This window comes from Octopus bimaculoides, chromosome Z (genome assembly GCF_046866305.1).
Source record: "Octopus bimaculoides isolate indiv1 chromosome Z, ASM4686630v1, whole genome shotgun sequence".
In the NCBI taxonomy this organism is placed as follows: Eukaryota; Metazoa; Mollusca; class Cephalopoda; order Octopoda; family Octopodidae; genus Octopus; species Octopus bimaculoides.
In genome coordinates, this window is record NC_142944.1 from 49568358 (window position 1) to 49588306 (window position 19949).

Here is a 19949-nt window from a genome sequence, read left to right on the forward strand (position 1 = left end):
AAAAGGTAATATAAAAGGAGAAGGGGCTCTCTCCCCATTTGACCAGGCTCCCGTGGCTTTCATGGGTTTTTCCATGAGTAACCTTTCAAAGCGCCTCCCCCTATCGAGAGTTTTATTTGTTATATTTTTCGCTGTATTTTTAATGTTTACACGGACCTCTTTCTTTTTCGCAAAACCCTTTGTACATTTCGTCCTATGTTTGTCCTTACATTTTTTGTTTTATATTAGCCCTTGTGGCCAATAAAACCAGAATTTATTATTATTATTATTATTATTATTATTATTACCCTTTTCACTACCTGTTATTACAGCATCATCATTTCCTAGATCATCATAATTAATCACTGCCCATTGTTATTGTGGTCATTGTCATCATTACCACCACCACCACCGTCACTACCATTATTGCTATCATTATCCTACCCTCATCACAACCAAGTACCATTAGTCATCATTGTCATCATTGTTACTATCAATTCTATCATTATCATTGCTACCACAACTACTACTACTACTACCACCACCACCACCACCATTCCAATCATCACTGCATTCCCCACTACTGCTAGCCTAACCACCACCACCATCACTATCATCATCATTACCACCACCACCACCACCATCAAGATAATCACGTAACTAAAATTCTAATGTTTTACATAGAAATGAAATGTAACAGGATTTGTTTTTACATTCAAAGCAAACACAGAAAGAAAATACTCAGTGAAGAGGCACAACCCACATAGAAATATAATATTTATTTATTTATGCGGTTCAGCCAAGTGACTGTGGTCATGCTGGAGCACTATGTTAGTATTAATAATTTTTTTACAGGGAGTATTAAAAAAAAACTAACTAGAAATAATTATGAGATAAGAGAGGGGTAAAAAATAATAGTCAGTAACTAATAGTCTTTTAATTATTTTAGTAAGGATGGGAGACAACTCCACACATGTTTCAGTTTTATAATGACTTCTTCAGCTAAGCATAAGCACTATTGTACATGCCAAAAACGTGATGAGGGAGTTACTAAATAAATGTATAAATGTACACTGGTTGAAGTGGAATAGAAATATTGAGAAGACAATTAACTGTTAAATACCTTCTGCACAAAAAGCAGACACTTAAGTAAGCATTAGCACAAGTTTTCAGACACTACCTTTTAGTAGGTGAAACAAGAAACTGACAAAGTTTTACTTACACACACACACACACCTGAACACACATATACATACACAATCACACATAACTGCAGTTAAATACAGCTGCACACACACACACACAAATGTAAATCAATCCTCTGTTGGTTTCAATTAACCGCACTACCAATTCATTGAACTACAATTCAAGTGGTTGAGTATCCCACAGATACATGTACCTTAAATGTAATCATTAGGTGGAATCGAAGTGACACTCCCCCCCCCCCCCATGCATGTATGTATATATGTAGTTACAATTGCATGCAAACATTTCTGTTTGTTTGTGAATGTGCACAGTCAGGTGATTAGTGAGTTGAGCTCACAATCATAAAATCACAGGTTTTGATTCCAGGATCACCAAGGATGTTCATTTCATGCTACTCCAGTCAAGTCAGTAGAAAACGAGTTGAGTGTTGCTTTCTTTCCTTCTGGCTGTCTCATCCTCAATGAACACTAGGTCAAGAACAGGATGACCAAGATGGTGTCAATGTCTGCTTGTAACTACATATGCATCAAAAAGAATTATCAAAAAGCATAGCACATGTTACCAAGTCGGCTTGATTATGAGTGACAGCTGACATTTTGGTTATGGTTATATATACATGCATGTGTGTGTGTATACATATATATATGGTCTATAATACTGCTGTCATTTCAACCTTGCTTATATGGTTGCAAAACCTGGACTCTATATCGTTGCAACATCTAAATATTAGAATGGTTTCACCAACAAAAGCTTTGTTCAATCTGAGCATCAAATGGCAACGCTATGTGACCGACATCAAAGTTCTGGAAAGAGCCAACAAAGTTTTCAAATTGCTAATCACGGAACACCATCTTCAATGGTCAGGACATGAAGCAAGAATAGAAGAGTCAAGGTTTCCATGCCAAGTCTTTATTCGATGAGCTCACTTCAGGAGAATACAAGGACCAACCCAAAGCAACATTAAAGTCCACTGGACTCAAGCCTAAATCATTTGAAACACAAGCCCAAGACCATACTCAGTGGCAGTGTTCTATCACCATCAGAACCAAAAATTTGAAACTCCAAAAGAGAACAGAAAGAAAGCAAATGACAGGAGAGAAAGACTTGACAAAATCAACCTCACCTTTCACCAACATTGCCATGCAATCAATGCCATCAATTCTATGCAAGAATTGGTCTACAGAGTCATCAACAGCATCACCATAAAGGAAGCATTCAGCAAAGAAGAAAATAAATACTCAGATACTACCGCTGCCAATATATATATATATATATATATATATATATATATATATATATATATATATATATATATATATATATATATATATCTTCATCATCATTTAACATCTGTCTTCCATGTTGGCATGGGTTGGATGGTTTGACAGAGGGTGCTAAGCCAAGAGGACTGTGCTAAACTCCACTGTCTACTTTGACATGGGTTTAACAGCTGGATGTCCCTCCTAACATCAATATACACCTGTGTATCTTCACATTGGCACCATTTCAGCAATGCTGGCAGGTACTTATGTCACTTGTAAGCAAAACATTTGATGACAGCAGTTTGAAGAGAATTACACAATAGCTCTGTGAGCATTGACACCAGGAAGGACATCCAGTCAAAGAATACTGCTGCAAGAAATTTTGTAAAACCAATGCCAGTATGGAAAAATAGACATAAAAGTAATGACAATGATGACCGACATCATCTGTTGTTCTTCATTATTGAAAGAAGTGTGACGTTTGGACTGAGCTCGTTGCTGTTGTTGTTACTGCAGACTTTATGACAGTGTTCTGTATTCAAGTATTTATTTAGCTGACAGGAAATTTGAGAATCATTTCAGAATCAGATTTTAATCTAAAGATATTGACTTATTGACTTTCTATGGAAAAAGAAGAGTGTTTGTGAAACATTTCTTTCTTTCTCAAGAGCAAGCAGTAATGACATTTGTGCATGGAATCAACCTCAACTGAAATTGAAACTGGCTCACTGGCAATTTCAGTGCAGGCTTACTTTTTTTTTTACTCTACAGCACTCACCACCCAAACTCTATGAAAATATGAGAAACTCCATAAAATACATTTTCATAGTCAATGATGACAAATGATACATCTTCTATTTTACTTTTCTCCATAAAAGAAAATACCAGTGCCGTTATATATTTATCAGCTCATATGATGTTATAAAATGTCAACAGATTGAAAGGGAATGTGAGAGTGGAGTGAAATAAAATAAATAAAACAAGACAATTGATTCAAGCAGAAATGTTCTGAAAATGACAGGTTATGAAATCACAAGATCCTCAGAGAATTAAAACCTAATATAAATAATAAGTCAGCTGTTGTACGTGGAAGATATGGGTCAAGAATGCACCATTAAACACATGCAAGGAATATTTCCAAAAGGTTAAGAGTACATAAGCCCAATGAAGTTTATACAAGTAGTTCAGCATAGCTATGTAAACACAATCATATGAAACAAACACAAAAAATTTAAAAAAACGTTTAGCTGAGTATCACGTACTTTAATTAGATGAGTAGAGAGGGGGAGAAAGGGGAAACTGACATGTATGTGTATCTTGTGAAAGCTCTTTGCAATGTGTCTGAGAACGATGAAGTTAAAAATATGGACTGTGTTTATCAAAATGTTAGAAGAGAAATTTCTGATTCATATAAATCATCCTTTGTTCTTGCATATGCAAGTGAAGCCCTTAAATTTGATGAACCAATGATATGAAAGAAGTTACCCAGTGAAAAATGGTCGCTACAATGGCAAACCCAATGAAAAATATCTATTTGCACAGAATTAAAAGCAACAAGTTTATTAGTGAGTGTATCATTTTTAAAGAAAAAATCAGAACACTTTATTGCCCAACTTCATATCACGGAACCGTTTGTAATTTCAGTGATCATCATCATCATTTAATGTCTGTTTTCTATGACGGCATGGGTTGGATAGTTTTACAGGAGTTGGGAAGCTGAAGGGCTGCACCAGGCTACAATTGTCTGTTTTGGCATGGTTTCTACAGCTTGATGCCTTTGCTAACACCAACCGCCTTTACAGAGTGTACTTAATGCTTTTCATGAGTCAACACGGGTACTTTTTTCATGTGGCTCAAGCATGGATGCTTTTTACATGGTGGCTCTTTAGAGCTAAATTGAGTTCTGAGGGTTTCAAAATGCTGAATATGATTTAATTCGTTTTTGGGAGCTATTTTACTGTTGGGTAGAACTACTACAGTTAAGTACTTGGGATCATTGAACAATGCGGACTAGTTACAAAATATGTGGTCAGAATTTTGGGAGTCAGTCAACCACTCAACTTTGTAAATACCAAAACACAATTCAAAAATGTTAATAAAAGGATTGCATGGTTTATATAAGTACACTACTGCATTTAGTAGCAATTTTATAAATTGATATCTGTCACTGACAATGATTTGGTTCAGATCATAGCTGAAAGGTGAAATAATAAAGGCATAATAACAAGTGCATTAGCAAAGGTGTATCAACACAGGTGTAATTAACACAAGTGCATTAAAACAGGTGTATCAGCATCAGAGTAATAACAAGGTGTATTAACAAGGTGTATTAACACAGGTGCATTAATATAGGTGGATTAACACAGGTGCATTAACACAGATGTCATAACAAAAGGAGTAGTAACTCAGGTATGGTAGCACAGGTGCAACAACTAATATAATATCACATAAAAATCTACCATCCACCAGAAAATTTTCTTGAATTTGTAGGATAATACAAAAACTTAAATTCTTAAACAATGGTTTCTAACTTAGGCACAAAACTTGTGGTTTTCAAGGAATGGAGTTACTCAAAATCATCACTTCCAGTACTTGACTAGTACTTTATGGTAATGGCCCCAAAAGGATAAAAGGCAACATTGACTCAGGTGAGATTTGAACTGAGAACATAAAGAGCTGGAATAAATACCATATTATATCTTTTCCGACACTTTAACATTTCTGCCAGTGTGCCACCTGTGAATTCTTAAATAATGAAATAGTCTGTGTAAACTTTATAGCTCAGTGTTGGTGCCATGTAAAAATCACTCAGTACACTCTGTAAAGTGGTTGGCATTAGGAAGGGCATCCAGCCATAGGAACCATATCAAAACAGACAAAATGGAGCCTTGGCAGTTCTTTAGCTGGCCAGTTCCCATCAAACTGTCCAACCCATGCCTCTCTCTTCTTCTTATTCTCTCTCTCTCTCTCTCTGTCTCTCTATCTCAATCGTTCTTCCTTCTTACAGAGTAACCATGTACTTCTTCTATAGTAAGACACCTATTTCTGCCTCTCCGTCTCTCTGCCACACTTTAACCTTTCATCATCTGACACAAGTTCCCCTCCTCAAATGTCCTCACCCCTCTCATAATTCCTTGTCTTGTGGAGTTACTTGGTTAACCCTGCCAGTGCTGATGCCATGTTAAAAGCATCCAGTCCACACTGTAACGTGGTTGGCATTTGGAAGGGCATCCAGCTGTAAAATCATGCCAAAACAGAAAATTGGAACCCAGTGCAGTTCCTGGCCTTGCCAACTCCTGTCAAACCATCCAACCCATGCCAGCATGGAAAATGGACATTAAATGATGATGATGATGATGATGATGATGATGATGATGATGATATATCTGTGAGAAATTATGATAAACAAAAAGTTATATAATTTGTTTCCTATATATGTTTCACCGTTATGGTTGTTTGGAAACACAACACTGGATGTTCCAAGTATAATTGGATGCTTAACCACAATGGATAAGCAGAGGAACACATTATTGCATTATGTTCAGAGAGATCAAACGTCTAAAGTGGACGAGATAGCAAAACATTTTATAAATGAGCTGAGAAGGAAATAAATAGGAAGCTAATGACACAGAAAAATAGGAGAAAAGGGAGAGGAAGGGGTGAAACGAGAAAATATACATACATCATACACACACACACACATACCATCATCATCATCATCATCATATATGCTGCTTACTTGACTTTCAGAATCGAGCAACTTTGCAATTTTAAGAAATTAATCACGTAAATAAATTTTACATTCTACAATCATGTATTGTTTGTTTGTGTGTACATTTGTCATATATAATGTAAACTGGATTACAAATTCATAAGTAAAGGTTTCAGTGTATAATCAATCATCATTTATGGCCTTCATCATCATTAACATAGACATCTGACTATCCAACAATTGCTGGGTTTGGGCTTGTTATTTCTTTACCTTATACATGATAAACATATTAAAAACACAAAAAAAAAAATTACACACACTTCCAATATAATAATATGGTTTTATGTTTCAAACAAGAAAACACACACACACACACACACACACAAGTAAATATATGTATACATTTAATATTAACCGCTGGAAAAAGAGTACGCAATATGATATTATATTTTAATTGAATCACCCTCCTGCTACTCTGAGTTTCATTTGTTGGTACACAAGATCTTCAGGCAAGTTGTGATACACAACTTGCCTGAAGATCCTCTGTACCAACAGAGACTCACTCAGCCAATATTTATCATACACACACACGTGTGTATGTGTGTGTGTGTGTGTGTGTGTGTGTGTGTGTGTGTGTGTGTGTGTGTGTGTGTGTGTGTAATCAACAGGTAAGAGAAGGTGAAAGAACAAATAGTTTAACAGCTACATACAATAAATGCTCTGACTAAACCAAGGACCTAAACTTCAATGTTAAGTGCAGGGATATAAAGTTCCAAGAAATAAGAGTTGGCTACAGACAATGTACAGGTTGAGCTGATGAGAATAACATATGAATAGGCAGGTGTAAAGCATCAAGTCATTTATAACATATTTATGCAGAAGAGAGAACACCACACACACACACATGTATGAAAAGAATCTGGATGGCAAAGATTCATATTGATTCAGTGTAGACATGTACAAAACCAGGAAAATCATAGCTTCAGGTTGATTCCAGCTAGATAAGTAAATGAAGTGCCCATGGGAGCGCTGGTGAAAACCTCACAAGTGACAGGAAAGTGTAAGCGGTTCTTTATCAACACTAGACAGGTATATAGGTACATAGACTCTGAATTCTGGCATGGGTTGGATGGTTTGACCAGGGCTGGCAAGCTGGGGAGCTGCACCAGAATCCAGTCTGATTTGGCATGGCTTCTACAGCTGGATGCCCTTCCTAATGCCAACCACTTTATAGAGTGTACTGAGTGCTTTTATACGTGGGTGCTTTACAAGCACTTTTGTGGTGCTGCATGGGTGCTTTTACATGGCACCACACAGGTGCTCTTACATGGCACTGCATGGCCACTTTTACATGTTGCCACAAGGGTGCTTTTGCACGGTACTGCACAGGCACTTTTACATGACGTCACCACAAGTGCTTTACACCACCAGAAGGATTGGTCTTAACCTTTTTGCTGCAGGGGACGGGTCTCCTTGAGTAAGGCTAGGCACAAGGTATCTTGGTCCTTTGTCCTGTTCATATTTCCTTATACACACACAGACATCCTTCATTATACCATTCTATCTGTGTAAACGCTACTTGGTGTTTCCAACTTATTTATGTATTATTCACAAGGCATGTCTACTAAATACAAGATTAAATATTCAAATGCATCAAATGACAATATTTTATGTCTACAAATGAACCTTTCCAAAATGATGGTGCCCATTAACTTTTGAGGTGTGTGTGTGTGTGTGTGTGTGTGTAAATATGAAATTACAGAGAAAGTCCTTACCGTTCTTGCAATTCTTTTAAGGATTCTTCTGCAATTTGAAGAGATTCCCAGTCCCGCATCATTTTTTTCACGTGAGCCTGAGAATATTTGTGTTGAAGATACGCAAACCAGCATCCACCAATGGCAATGATGAGAGAAGCAATCAAGGTCAAGTCTTTAATATAACTGTGACCCTCTGAAAGCAGAAAAATATATACACAATAAGAGGGTAGCAATAGATGAGTGGTCAAGGAACTTGGCTGATAATTAAATCTAAGACTGTTAAAACTATCCTGGATTGGTGCTGATCATAAAGTCAAACCCATGAGAAAGCCAAATTCCAAATGACCTAAAAATCAAAATACTGAAAGATTGAAACACTGAATGCTCTGCTCAAAGCACCAAAGTCTGAAATATTCTAGGGGAAAATAATTTCAAAAAATAATTTTAAATACCATTTTACAATGAAATTTATTTGAAAAACTTATTTTCTAAAAATAATACTACACATTATCTGCAGTTTAACGTCTACTTTTCTATGTTGACTTAGTTGGACAGAATTTTTGTTGAGGCAGATGTTCTTTGTATGGAGGTCCTTCTTGTCACCAACCTTCACCTGTTTCCAAGTAAGGTAATATTTTCCCATAACCAGACATGTTCCCACGGAAGATTGGAAACTAAGGACATTGCTTGCATGACCGTTACGCTCATTTGTAACTATAACATGATGTCAAAGGGGGTAATACCATAGACATACATACACACACACACACACACAAGCAACCACATATACACACACACATAAGGCGGCGAGCTGGCAGAACCGTTAGCACACCGGGCGAAATGCTTAGCGGTATTTCATCTGCTGCTACGTTCTGAGTTCAAATTCCGCTGAGGTTGACTTTGCCTTTCATCCTTTCGTGGTCGATTAAATAAGTACCAGTTACGCACTGGGGTCGATATAATCGACTTAATCCGTTTGTCTGTCCTTGTTTGTTCCCTCTGTGTGTAGCCCCTTGTGGGTAGTAAAGAAATAACACACATAACGGGCTTCTACACATTTTCTGTCTACCAAACCCACTTACAATGATTTGGTCAACTCAGGGTTAAAGTAGAACACATTTGCCCAAGGTGCCACACATTCCCTCTCTATGGCATATATTTTCTTTTCTTTTAATACAAATTTAAACAAATCAAACAATGAAAGGCTCAGTTTGTACATTAGGCCTATGTAGCAAAAAGAGTGACTGCAAAGGGAGATAAGCAAGATAAGCTTATGATTCTTCCATTAAAATTCAGCCATTTTAATTATTTTCCTTCATTTACGTTTGTTTTGAAAGTTTATAAAAACAAAAATATTGAACAATGAGGGAATTTAAAAAACAAAAGAATTCAATAAATAAACTGTTTCGCTTGTTATGTCTTCGATATCATGTCCCTGCAATACACTATTATTTATTTGTTAATTAGTTATGTAAGTTGATACGCTCATTATATTTTGATTACATTCATTATTTTAACATCTATATATATAAAACTCAGTATATGTGTGCGTGTGTGTGTGTGTAAACCTACAAAACTTCTAAAGTTCACAACCGATTTTCTTCAAACTTGGAACATACGTTACTTATGTTCCAGACTCTTAGAATTTTTCACATAATGCGTAATGGAGCCTCTGGGGCCAGAAAACCCCCTTTTCTGGGTACATATGACTGCTGTGGAGAAGGGGAGTAACTCTTTGCAAAGTAACTTTTCTTTAAATTTGCTGAGATATTGATATTATTTACCTTTTTTTATTGGCATTTAATTATTAATGTACAATTGCCATCTTAGTTTATTACATCATATTTCTTCACATAATAATTGGTCGAAAAACAGCAGTAGCAGAGAAATTGAAAAGAAGGAGAAGAAATCGATCATCACATGAGATTTCAATTAGACAATCACAAAATGTTGCATGTACAGCTACTGCAAGAGCAATGGAAAGCAATGAGCAGTGTAGTATTTGCCTGGCCAGGAATGCTGCATTAACAGATTCAGCCAATCCCACCCCCACTTACCATGTCATTTCTTTCATGTAGATTTCTCTCATGTGGTGCTGTTGAGCACATCCACAGGTTTAATTTATCACACAGATGTAATTCCTATGTCTGCTGATTGCTCAGCATGGCAGCGGCAGCGCCAACAGCCACAAAGGTGTGTATATTCACCGAGAGCTTTTTGATGCATTCAAAAATTACATACCCACCACCCACTTTTCCATGACAAGGTTAGGGCCTGGGATCTTCCAAACAGATGCACAATATGTCAGTCGAATTAGCCCTTCATTTACTCATCAAATGTTTTAGCTTTAATGTTGTACTTCCCTGTATCACATGTTTCACCTAACTGTATCATATATACAAACTATGCCATTTAAATCCCAAGCAATGCCAGGTATGTCTGCTAGTAGTACAATATAATAGCAAATGTTATATTTCTCAAATAAACTCCAATTTAAACACTAAACAGATATTTTTGAGACTGTTTCGCTTCTAATTTTCCCCTAAAATAGTTACTCTAACAGAAAGTAAATGTGTTACATGTTCCTCCATTTTAAAACTGCAAATAAATATTTTTTTTAAGATCTATATTTCTTCTATTCACCTAAAATAGCTATTCTAACATAATAAAAGGAGCAAAATACACTATATGTTTCTCAAACTCCCTTTAAAAAAATCTTTTATCTTTCTAATGTTTTTAGAATTGTCTTTAAATCTCAGTACTGCGATTTTTATGTCACTTCAAATTCAGATTCCTCACATTTGATCACATGATTCCAACCCAGCCTGATTGCCCCCACTGACATAGAATTATGCTTCACTCACTTCTGTCTGTCTGGTAGAATAATATAAACTAACTTCAACTTGGTCAAGCAAACTTCAAAAAAAAAATATCAGTTAAATCTCCCTCAAATTACAACCACTCATCTTTTAAAATGTCACAAACACAGTCAACAATGTTGTTCTATGCATCCAAAAACATGGAACGATCATAACTGGAATGCCTTTGATCATCGGTGTGCTCAACGAGAACAACAAAAGTTATGGAATAATTAACTCAATTGATTATAAAATAAATAAATACCCAGGCTCATATCAATAGGTATTTAGATTCATTAAGAAATTAGGTCTGTGAGGATCTTTCAAAAAGACTAAATGTACATACTTAGTCACAGTCTGTTTACTTATTTATTCATAACACATTGTACTGACACTTTTGTGAGTAAGTATTGATTATTAAACTGCAGAAAGAACCAGGGAAACAAAACTGAGTTGAGTCAATTGTTTAGCAAACAAGAGAAGTCAAGTTTAAATAAAAGGCAAGTGAATGATTTATTACTTGAATTAACTTTGTGAAACCCAGAAAGAGGTTGGTAAATAAGAAGAATATTTGATGTAAAGTGTTGCACAGTAGATGTGAGATATAAGTGCAGTAGTATAACGAAAGAGAAGTAGACAGATGTATGATAAAACTGCAGTAGATGTACAATGTAAATTCAGTACTGTGATATAAAGGAAACACAATAGATGTGGGATATGAGGAGAGTACAGTAGGTGTGTGATATGAGGAGAGTACAGTAGGTGTGTGATATGAGGAGAGTACAGTAGGTGTGGGATATGAGTATAGTGCTTAAGTGTATGATAACCCTGTAGTATTCAAACCGGCCATACCCGGCCCAAATATTCTGTCTTATGTTCAAATTAGCCAGATCTGGCCTCTCACACCTACCAGACAATGTCATTATCAAAACAAACAATCAGGTCATCAAAATCTCAAAAACCTGAAGAGAATGCATAATTAATTCAAAATAATGTGAATAAATAAATCTTACATTTGACAGAATAATCTGAACACTAAAGAGATGCAGTATAAGTAGATGTGTCATAAAAGTAGTATCAGTGACTGGATCATAGACATTTTTAATAAATGACTTTTATAAATGATTATCGAGTGGCTTATAGGTGCAGGAGTGGCTGTGTGGTAAGTAGCTTGCTTACCAACCAAATGGTTCCGGGTTCAGTCCCACTGCGTGGCACCTTGGGCAAGTGTCTTCTACTATAGCCTCGGGCCGACCAAAGCCTTGTGAGTGGATTTGGTAGATGGAAACTGAAAGAAGCCTGGCGTATATATGTATGTGTGTGTCTGTGTTTGTCCCCCCAACATCGCTTGACAACCGATGCTGGTGTGTTTACGTCCCCGTAACCTAGCGGTTCGGCAAAAGAGACCGATAGATTAAGTACTAGGTTTACAAAGAATAAGTCCTGGGGTCGATTTGCTCGACTAAAGGTGGTGCTCCAGCATGGCCACAGTCAAATGACTGAAACCAGTAAAAGAGTAAAAAGAGTAAAGAGTTAAGAACACCAGCCTGAGATTCATCTTTAAGTTCAAACTTCCTAAAATACTACCTTTCATCAAAATTTCAATTTATGTTGCCAAGCACCATCTTAATGTTATTTCTCTAAATTTTTCCTTGTGTTAAAAATATAATCGAAGCAAAAGAAGTGTATTTCTGCAGAAATACGGTAACAAAAGAGTAAAGACGTTATCTGGAACTGAAATTTGTTGGCTGATATAATCAAGAGGAGGCAGTCACATATTTATGTTTTATTTGGTTTGACTTTTACAGTGAAGCAATATAAAAATTGTAGTTGGTTAGCGTCAATGCTTTAAGATCTCCTCTATGAAACCATTTCTTTCTCTCACTAATCCAATAATCCATTTCCACGAGAAAAGATCTGACAAAATTCTTTATCAATATCAATAAAATTACACATATGAAGACTATGTTTTTTTAATATCTGCTGAATCATTTTTTAACCCAACCCATAGCATTTATTGAACTATAGTTAGATCCAACATCATTAATTGTGGTAGTACTGTAACTGAAAACTGTGTCTCTGGATTCATTTGTACTATATTCCAAACAATAATGTCTATTAATTCCCTTTCAGGATTTTCATTTAAATGCAGTTAGTTCCATTAGTTCCAACATTTGTATTACATATCGCCAGAGAATGTACCAACATCATTAATTATGGTAGTACTGTAATTGAAAACTGTCTCTGGATTCATTTGTACTATATTCCAAACAATAATTTCTGTTAATTCCTTTCCAGGATTTTCATTTAAATGCAGTTAGTTCCATTAATTCCAACATTTGTATTACATATCGCCAGAGAATGTACCAACATCATTAATTATGGTAGTACTGTAATTGAAAACTGTGTCTCTGGATTCATTTGTACTATATTCCAAACAATAATTTCTGTTAATTCCTTTCCAGGATTTTCATTTAAATGCAGTTAGTTCCATTAGTTCCAACATTTGTATTACATATCGCCAGAGAATGTACCAACATCATTAATTATGGTAGTACTGTAATTGAAAACTGTGTCTCTGGATTCATTTGTACTATATTCTGAACAATAATGTCTATTAATTCCCTTTCAGGATTTTCATTTAAATGCAGTTAGTTCCAACATTTGTATTACATATCGCCAAAGAATGTGCCTTTGGTTTCATTTATGCCATATTCCTGGTAATAACATTAAGGCCTCTCCAAGATCTTTAACTACCACCACTACTATTAGAATTGTGGATAGGCAGAATTATTTGAAAGTCAGGAAAAAACGCATTGTAGAATTTATTCCGGCTCTTTAGGTTCTGGGTTCAAATCTGACTAAATCCAAATTTGCCTCTCATCTTTTCAGGTACAGAAAATGATATAATCAACTAATCCCCTCCCCTCAAAATTGCTGTTTTGTGATTAAATTAGAAAGCATTATTATTATGATTATTATCATCATTATTAATTATTAAGGTGATGAGCTGGCAAAGTCGTTAGCACACTGGACAAAATGCTTAGTGGTATTTCGCCTGTTGCTACATTCTGAGTTCAAATTTCACCAAGGTCAACTTTGCCTTTCATCCTTTCAGGATCGATTAAATAAGTACCAGTTATGCACTGGAGTCGATATAATCGACTTAATCCGTTTGTCTGTTCTTGTTTGTCCCCTCTGTGTGTAGCCCCTTGTGGGTAGTAAAGAAATAACACACACATATAACATAGTATACATATACATGTGTGTGTGTACATGTAATCACAAGTCACAAGCAGTGATATTGACACTTTTCCTGTCAACGGAACATCTGTTGGCTTTGTGACTCCAAAGACTTGTCGAATAAGAAATTTCTCACTTGAAAATCAGTGACAATAAGAGCATCCAGTTGTAAAACAAGGCCTTGGCAATATATTTGTCTAATTAATGCAAACATTGAAAAATGGAAATAAAAACAAATAAATGAATATATATATAGGTGATTGATATATTTATTTATTTATTTATGTGTTTCAGCCAAGTGGCTGCGGTCATGCTGGTGCACCACATACTTATTTATCGTGCATTTACTTATTAATTTTTCTATATGTGACTGTGGATTTTCATGGATGAGTTCATGAACTTTGGTTCTTTTCTCTAAAACTATATATATATATATATATATATATATATAATCTACAAATATAAATATGTATATATGTGTGTGTATATATAAATGTGTGTGTGTTGTGTTCAACTGTGTCTGCTATTCCACAGACTGATATATTATGCATTGCTGTCTCCTTAAATCACTAATTATTTCCCTTTTCTACATAATTCCATAATTCTTGGTCAAATAGCTAAGCTCTGAACAGAATGAGTTTATGATCCAGGTTCCACTTCACAGTTAAACATATACTCACACACACACACACCTATTTACATCTTTCCAAAACTCACGAACAATACCAACATCCCTTCTCTTGCTCTGACACCTTAAGAGCTGGTTCTCTTACGCTGGTGTTCTTGATGTTTTCCTTTAATCCATATTACAACTTCCTCACTCATCAAATTTCCAAAGACCGAATTCAGACATAAAAACTTTAACAACTTTCTCATTCAATCATACGTTACGCTTATTACATAACAATCAAAAGAAAGAAGAGGGGTGGGGGGAAAGGGGGAAAAACAAAAGGGGAAAAACAAAAGGGGAAAAACAAAAGGGCCCAAAATACACCCCCACAATAAAATCAATACTTACTCTTTGGTGGTCCAAACAGCACAACATCCATTGCTTTCAAAGACAGCTTCTGTTTGTGTACATTGTTCTTCACACCAATAGTACTTAGGTATTGATGGCTGGCAGCCATTCTGTAAATAAAATATATCAATGTTTAGAAATAGTGAAAGACATATTACATACTAAAATAAAAGATAAGGAGGTGATTTACCAGTTTGTCTTCATTCTGTTTAACATCAATTTTTAATCTGCTTGCAGGATTTTTAACATCGCTTGAGACACCCACCACCACCCTCAGATTTTTTTTTTCTTAAATTTCAAAGGAATTCAATACCCAAAGTATACATTGCTTAACTATTCAAACACTGATTTCACTGAGATAGCTGATGCCTCACAATTATAAGGTCTTCTTTTTGTTCTAGCTAAAAACAGAAATCTCTTCACAGAATTCAGTTAGAACTAGACAAAGCCTGGAACTTTAATGAGATTTTTTTTCTTTTACCCAGAATATAAACTTTATTTACATTATTTACATTTGACGGATATTTGTCCTCATCTTGTTTGTTGTTAACACAACGTTTCAGCTGATATACCCTCCAGCCTTCATAAGGTGTCTTGGGGAAATTTCGAACCTGGGTACTCATTCCTAATATCGAAAAATACCTTAGGAATGAGAACCCAGGTTCAAAATTTCCCCAAGACACCTGAAGAAGGTTGGGGGGTATATCAGCCGAAACATTGTGTTAACAACAAACAAGATGAGGACAAATATCCGTTAAATGTAAATAATGTACATAATTCCTCATCTCTTAAATATAGAACTGTAGAATATAAACTGCTGCTAAATATTACTATGATGATGATGATGATGATGATGATGATGATGATGATGATGATGATGATGATGATGGTGGTGGTGGTGGTTTCAAATTTTGGTACAAGATGAGCAATTATAAGGAAGGAAGTCAATTACATCAACCCCAGTACGCAACTGGTGCTTATTTTAATGACCCTGAAAGGATGAAAGTCAAAGTCGACTTTGGTGGAATTTGAACTCAGAACACACAGATGAACAAAATACTGCCAAGCATTTATTTGTCTGCTATGCCAATAATTCTACTAGCTCACTGCCTTAATAATAATAATAATGACAATGATGATGATAATAATAATAATAATAATAATAATAATAATAATAATAATACTTTCTACTGTAGGCATAAGGCCTGAAATTTGTGGGGAGGGAGTAGTCAATTACATCGACCCCAGTGCTTCACTGGTACTTTATTTATTGACCCCAAAAGGATGAAAGACAAAGTTGACCATGGTGGAATTTGAACTCAGAATGTTGTGGCAGACAAAATACTGCTAAGTGTTTCGTCTGGCATGCTCACAATTCTGCCACCTTGCCACCTTAATAATAATAATAATGAAAGCAAACGATGCTGGATCCTAGATATAGCATGCCCAGCTGACAACAAGGTATGCGATAAGGAAGAAAGAAAAGTCGATAGATATGACACGTTAGCTTGGGAGGTTAAGCAGTTGTGGTCAATGAAAAAGGTAGCAGTAGTACCAATAACTGTCGGAGCCCTGGGAACAGTGAGTAAAAATCTCGAGAAGTACGTGGAACGAATAGGGACTGCAATAAGGGTGGTGCACTTGCAGAGAACAGCACTGCTTGGAACCGCTTGAATACTCCGGAAGGTGCTTGAAAAATAAGAGGTGTTACCTTAGTTCACTGGTAGTGAACAGCTGACCAGGGTTAGAAGCTGTGCAAAGACAATAAAATAATAGTAATTATCCTTTCTATTACAGATAGGGGATAGTGATTATATTGGCCCCAATGTTCAACTGGTACTTATGTTATCAACACCAAAGGATGAAAGGCAAAGTCGAACTCGGTGAAATTTAATAATAATATTAGTTTCAAATTTTGGTGGGGAGAGTGGGTAAGCCAATTATATCAACTCCAGTACTTAACTGGAACTTATTTTACTGACCCAGAAAGGAGGAAAGGCAAAGACAACCCCAGCGGAATTTGAACTAAAAAAGATAAAGACAGACAAAATGCCGCTAAGCATTTTGCCCTGCATACTAATGGTTTTACCAGCTCAAAACCCTACTTTAATAATAATATAAATAATAATACAAGCATGGACAATAAATTAGTTAATTTCAAGATATCCCCATTGTTTTATGGATTCCTAACAAAAATGAAATGCAAACTCACATCAGGATTTGAGCTGAAAATACATAGAAAAGAAACTGAATACAGTATAGATGTATTCAAGTTTGATACACTAGTTATTCTGAATAATAACTACTCCAGCCTGAAACATCTAAATTCCCCTGTCTGCAATACAATTACATAATTTGGCACTCTTATACAAAAGTTGTCTTTCTTTTGTGATTCTTTCAGTAAAAGTCCGAAAGACTAAGATGTAATATAGTGATGATCACTAGAGGTGAGTGGGAGGGATGATGGATGAATCAACATGAATCAAATGAGAAATTAAAAAGGATGAATTGGGAAGCTTGTATTTCATCATTTTTTGTATATTTAAGCATGTAATTTATAAGTATATATATAAGCATATATTTTATCATTTTTAGCATTTTGAGAAGTAAGGTTAAAGATGAAGCTATGGTATAATTTTGTTAGTCTTTGGAAATCTTCAACATCTACAACTATAACAATCAAAAATGCAAAAAAAAAAAAAAAAAAAAACAAGAAAGTGTCATAACATTTATATCTACAGCAGAACAATGGATAACCTTCCAAAGACTTAATAAAGAACAAGATCAGGGGAGAGGCTGATAAAGAACAATAAATCTTGATTGATGAATGTACCATGCCATAATGTAATATGGGCAAGTGTGTGCATGCTTGGGCATGTATGTGTGTATGAGCATGTGTGTGTGTGTGTGTGTGTGTGTGTGTGTGTGTGAGCATATTTGTACACACACAAGGAATACACAATGAAGGCTATGAACTGTACTAATCACTTGGAGAAAAGTTCAATGTCTGTTGCTACCGCCATTGTGTTGTGCCCAGTGCTTGCTGCACTGCATCTGAATGAATATAAAACACTTTCTACTCCACAGCTAAGCAGTTACACCTATGAAAGTAGAGGAGGAGTGGGTGAGAAAGAGAAAAAAAAAAGGAATGAAGTATCACGAAAGCTGCTAGTGTTGTCTTAGTATCATTATCAGCTGAACTGACATCAAACATGGTGAAAACAAGACGTGTGTGTGAACGCTTTAGACTTTACAAAAAGCAAAAAGAAAAAAAAAAAAAATCAGACGAGGTTCTGAAGAGAAAATCCCCCCAATCGACTTGTAACTGTGGTTCTCCATGGTACAGTTATTAAACGCAAGACAATAAAATCAATACACAATTGTTGTGATTGTGTTCGACAAAGAATAATACACCAAATACAGAAGAGAAAGAGAGAAAGTGAGAGAAAGAGAGAGAAAGAAGACGTAGGTGGAATTCACAATTGCTGTTTTTACAGTGGCAAAAAAAAACAAACAAAAAAAAAATCCTTGTAAATTTTCTTTGTCATAGAAACAAAGAAGAGAGAATTGTTGTTGGAGATAGTTTACACCTGAAATTACTATGGTAATCCAAAGCAAAAATCTTCTTCACTGCACACCAAACTTACTGAGTCTTTTATATATAAATATGAACTAAACTTGTCTTCCATTTCAGAAAGAAACCTACCCACCCACTCACGAAGAAGAAATGCAGTATTCTTGGAAACTGAAATGAAAAAGATGACTATTGCATCAAAATACAAAAGAAGAGAACACAAGGTTCATTTTAAATAAAGATAGTTTCTTCAAAAATTCTCTTTTATCTATATGAATGTTTCATTGTGAGGAATCAGTTTTAAAGACACTTAAATGAATTTGCAGAAGCCTGTTGTGTGTGTGTGTGTGTGTGTGTGTGTGTGTGTGTGTGTGTGTGCGTGTGTGCGTGTGTGTGTGTGCATGCGTGCGTGCGTGGGTGTGTGTGTGTTGTGTGTGTGTCTGTGTGTGTGGTGTGTTTGCATGTTTTTAACTGGCAAATGTTAGAGCATTGCATAGAATAAATAGTGAATTTTGTTCTGGAGTTCAAACCCCATTGAAGTCAGCTTTGCCTTTAATTCTTTAGGTTGGTAAATAGACTACCAGTGCAGTAACTGGTAGTCTTGTCACATTCTACATGCTGTTCTGGATCAAGGTAGAAAGTTCAAGATGTTTATGTCTGCTCACTAACTACATAAGCTCTTAAAAACATTAGCAAAAGCATGGTACATGTCAATACTAGGTCGTCCTCAACTGCAAGTGATGGCTACAGTTTCTTTGTTATTCTTTATAAGAAAAAATAAACACAGGCTAACTATTCAAAGGCAGGCTGAGTTTCAGAGTGAAAGCATGAACTGTGATTCACAGCCACTTCTAGTCATTTCTCAATGCCACCATGCTACATTCCACCAGAACAAGATTATTAGTTGATGTTAGCGGGAAGTATAATGAACATTATCATGATTTGTGTAATATTGTTTCCAATTATTCAATCAAAAATCACACACACACACACACATACACACACACACACACATACACACACACACAGAGGTTGAATGTAAGTCAACACAGAACTGAATAGGAAGTAAGTTTCTTATGGCAAGATTTTCAAGAATACAAGGTCTCTGCAATGCAATACATATAGCTATCCACAGCCTCCCCCCACCCACAATGCAATATATACACATACACACACCTCACAACTATACAGACTTAGATGCACATATATGGATGCATAGTAGTAAATAAATTGGTGCTGTAGGAGAGAGAATGGAGAGAGGGACCCTCAAAAGGAGAAGAAAGATTATACAGTTCTAAATTTAAGAGATGAGGAATTATGTACATTGTTATGAATTAACA

The 19949-nt window shown here is 35.6% G+C and overlaps 1 protein-coding gene across 4 annotated transcripts in view; it reads right to left on the reverse strand.

Moving 5' to 3' along the window:
* LOC106882253 (stromal interaction molecule homolog) overlaps positions 1 to 19949 on the reverse strand; it is a 276144-nt gene that overhangs the window by 69678 nt on the left and 186517 nt on the right. For all 4 annotated transcript variants that reach the window (XR_016244776.1, XR_016244775.1, XM_052973512.2 and 1 more), the window contains exons 5-6: positions 15036 to 15145; positions 7935 to 8109 (exon numbers count right to left, since the gene is read on the reverse strand). Coding sequence is in view for 2 of the 4 variants with exons in the window: in XM_052973512.2 (XP_052829472.1) it covers positions 7935 to 8109; positions 15036 to 15145 (285 nt within the window). In the remaining 2 variants the exon portion in view is untranslated. The remainder of the gene's footprint in view (positions 1 to 7934; positions 8110 to 15035; positions 15146 to 19949) is intronic.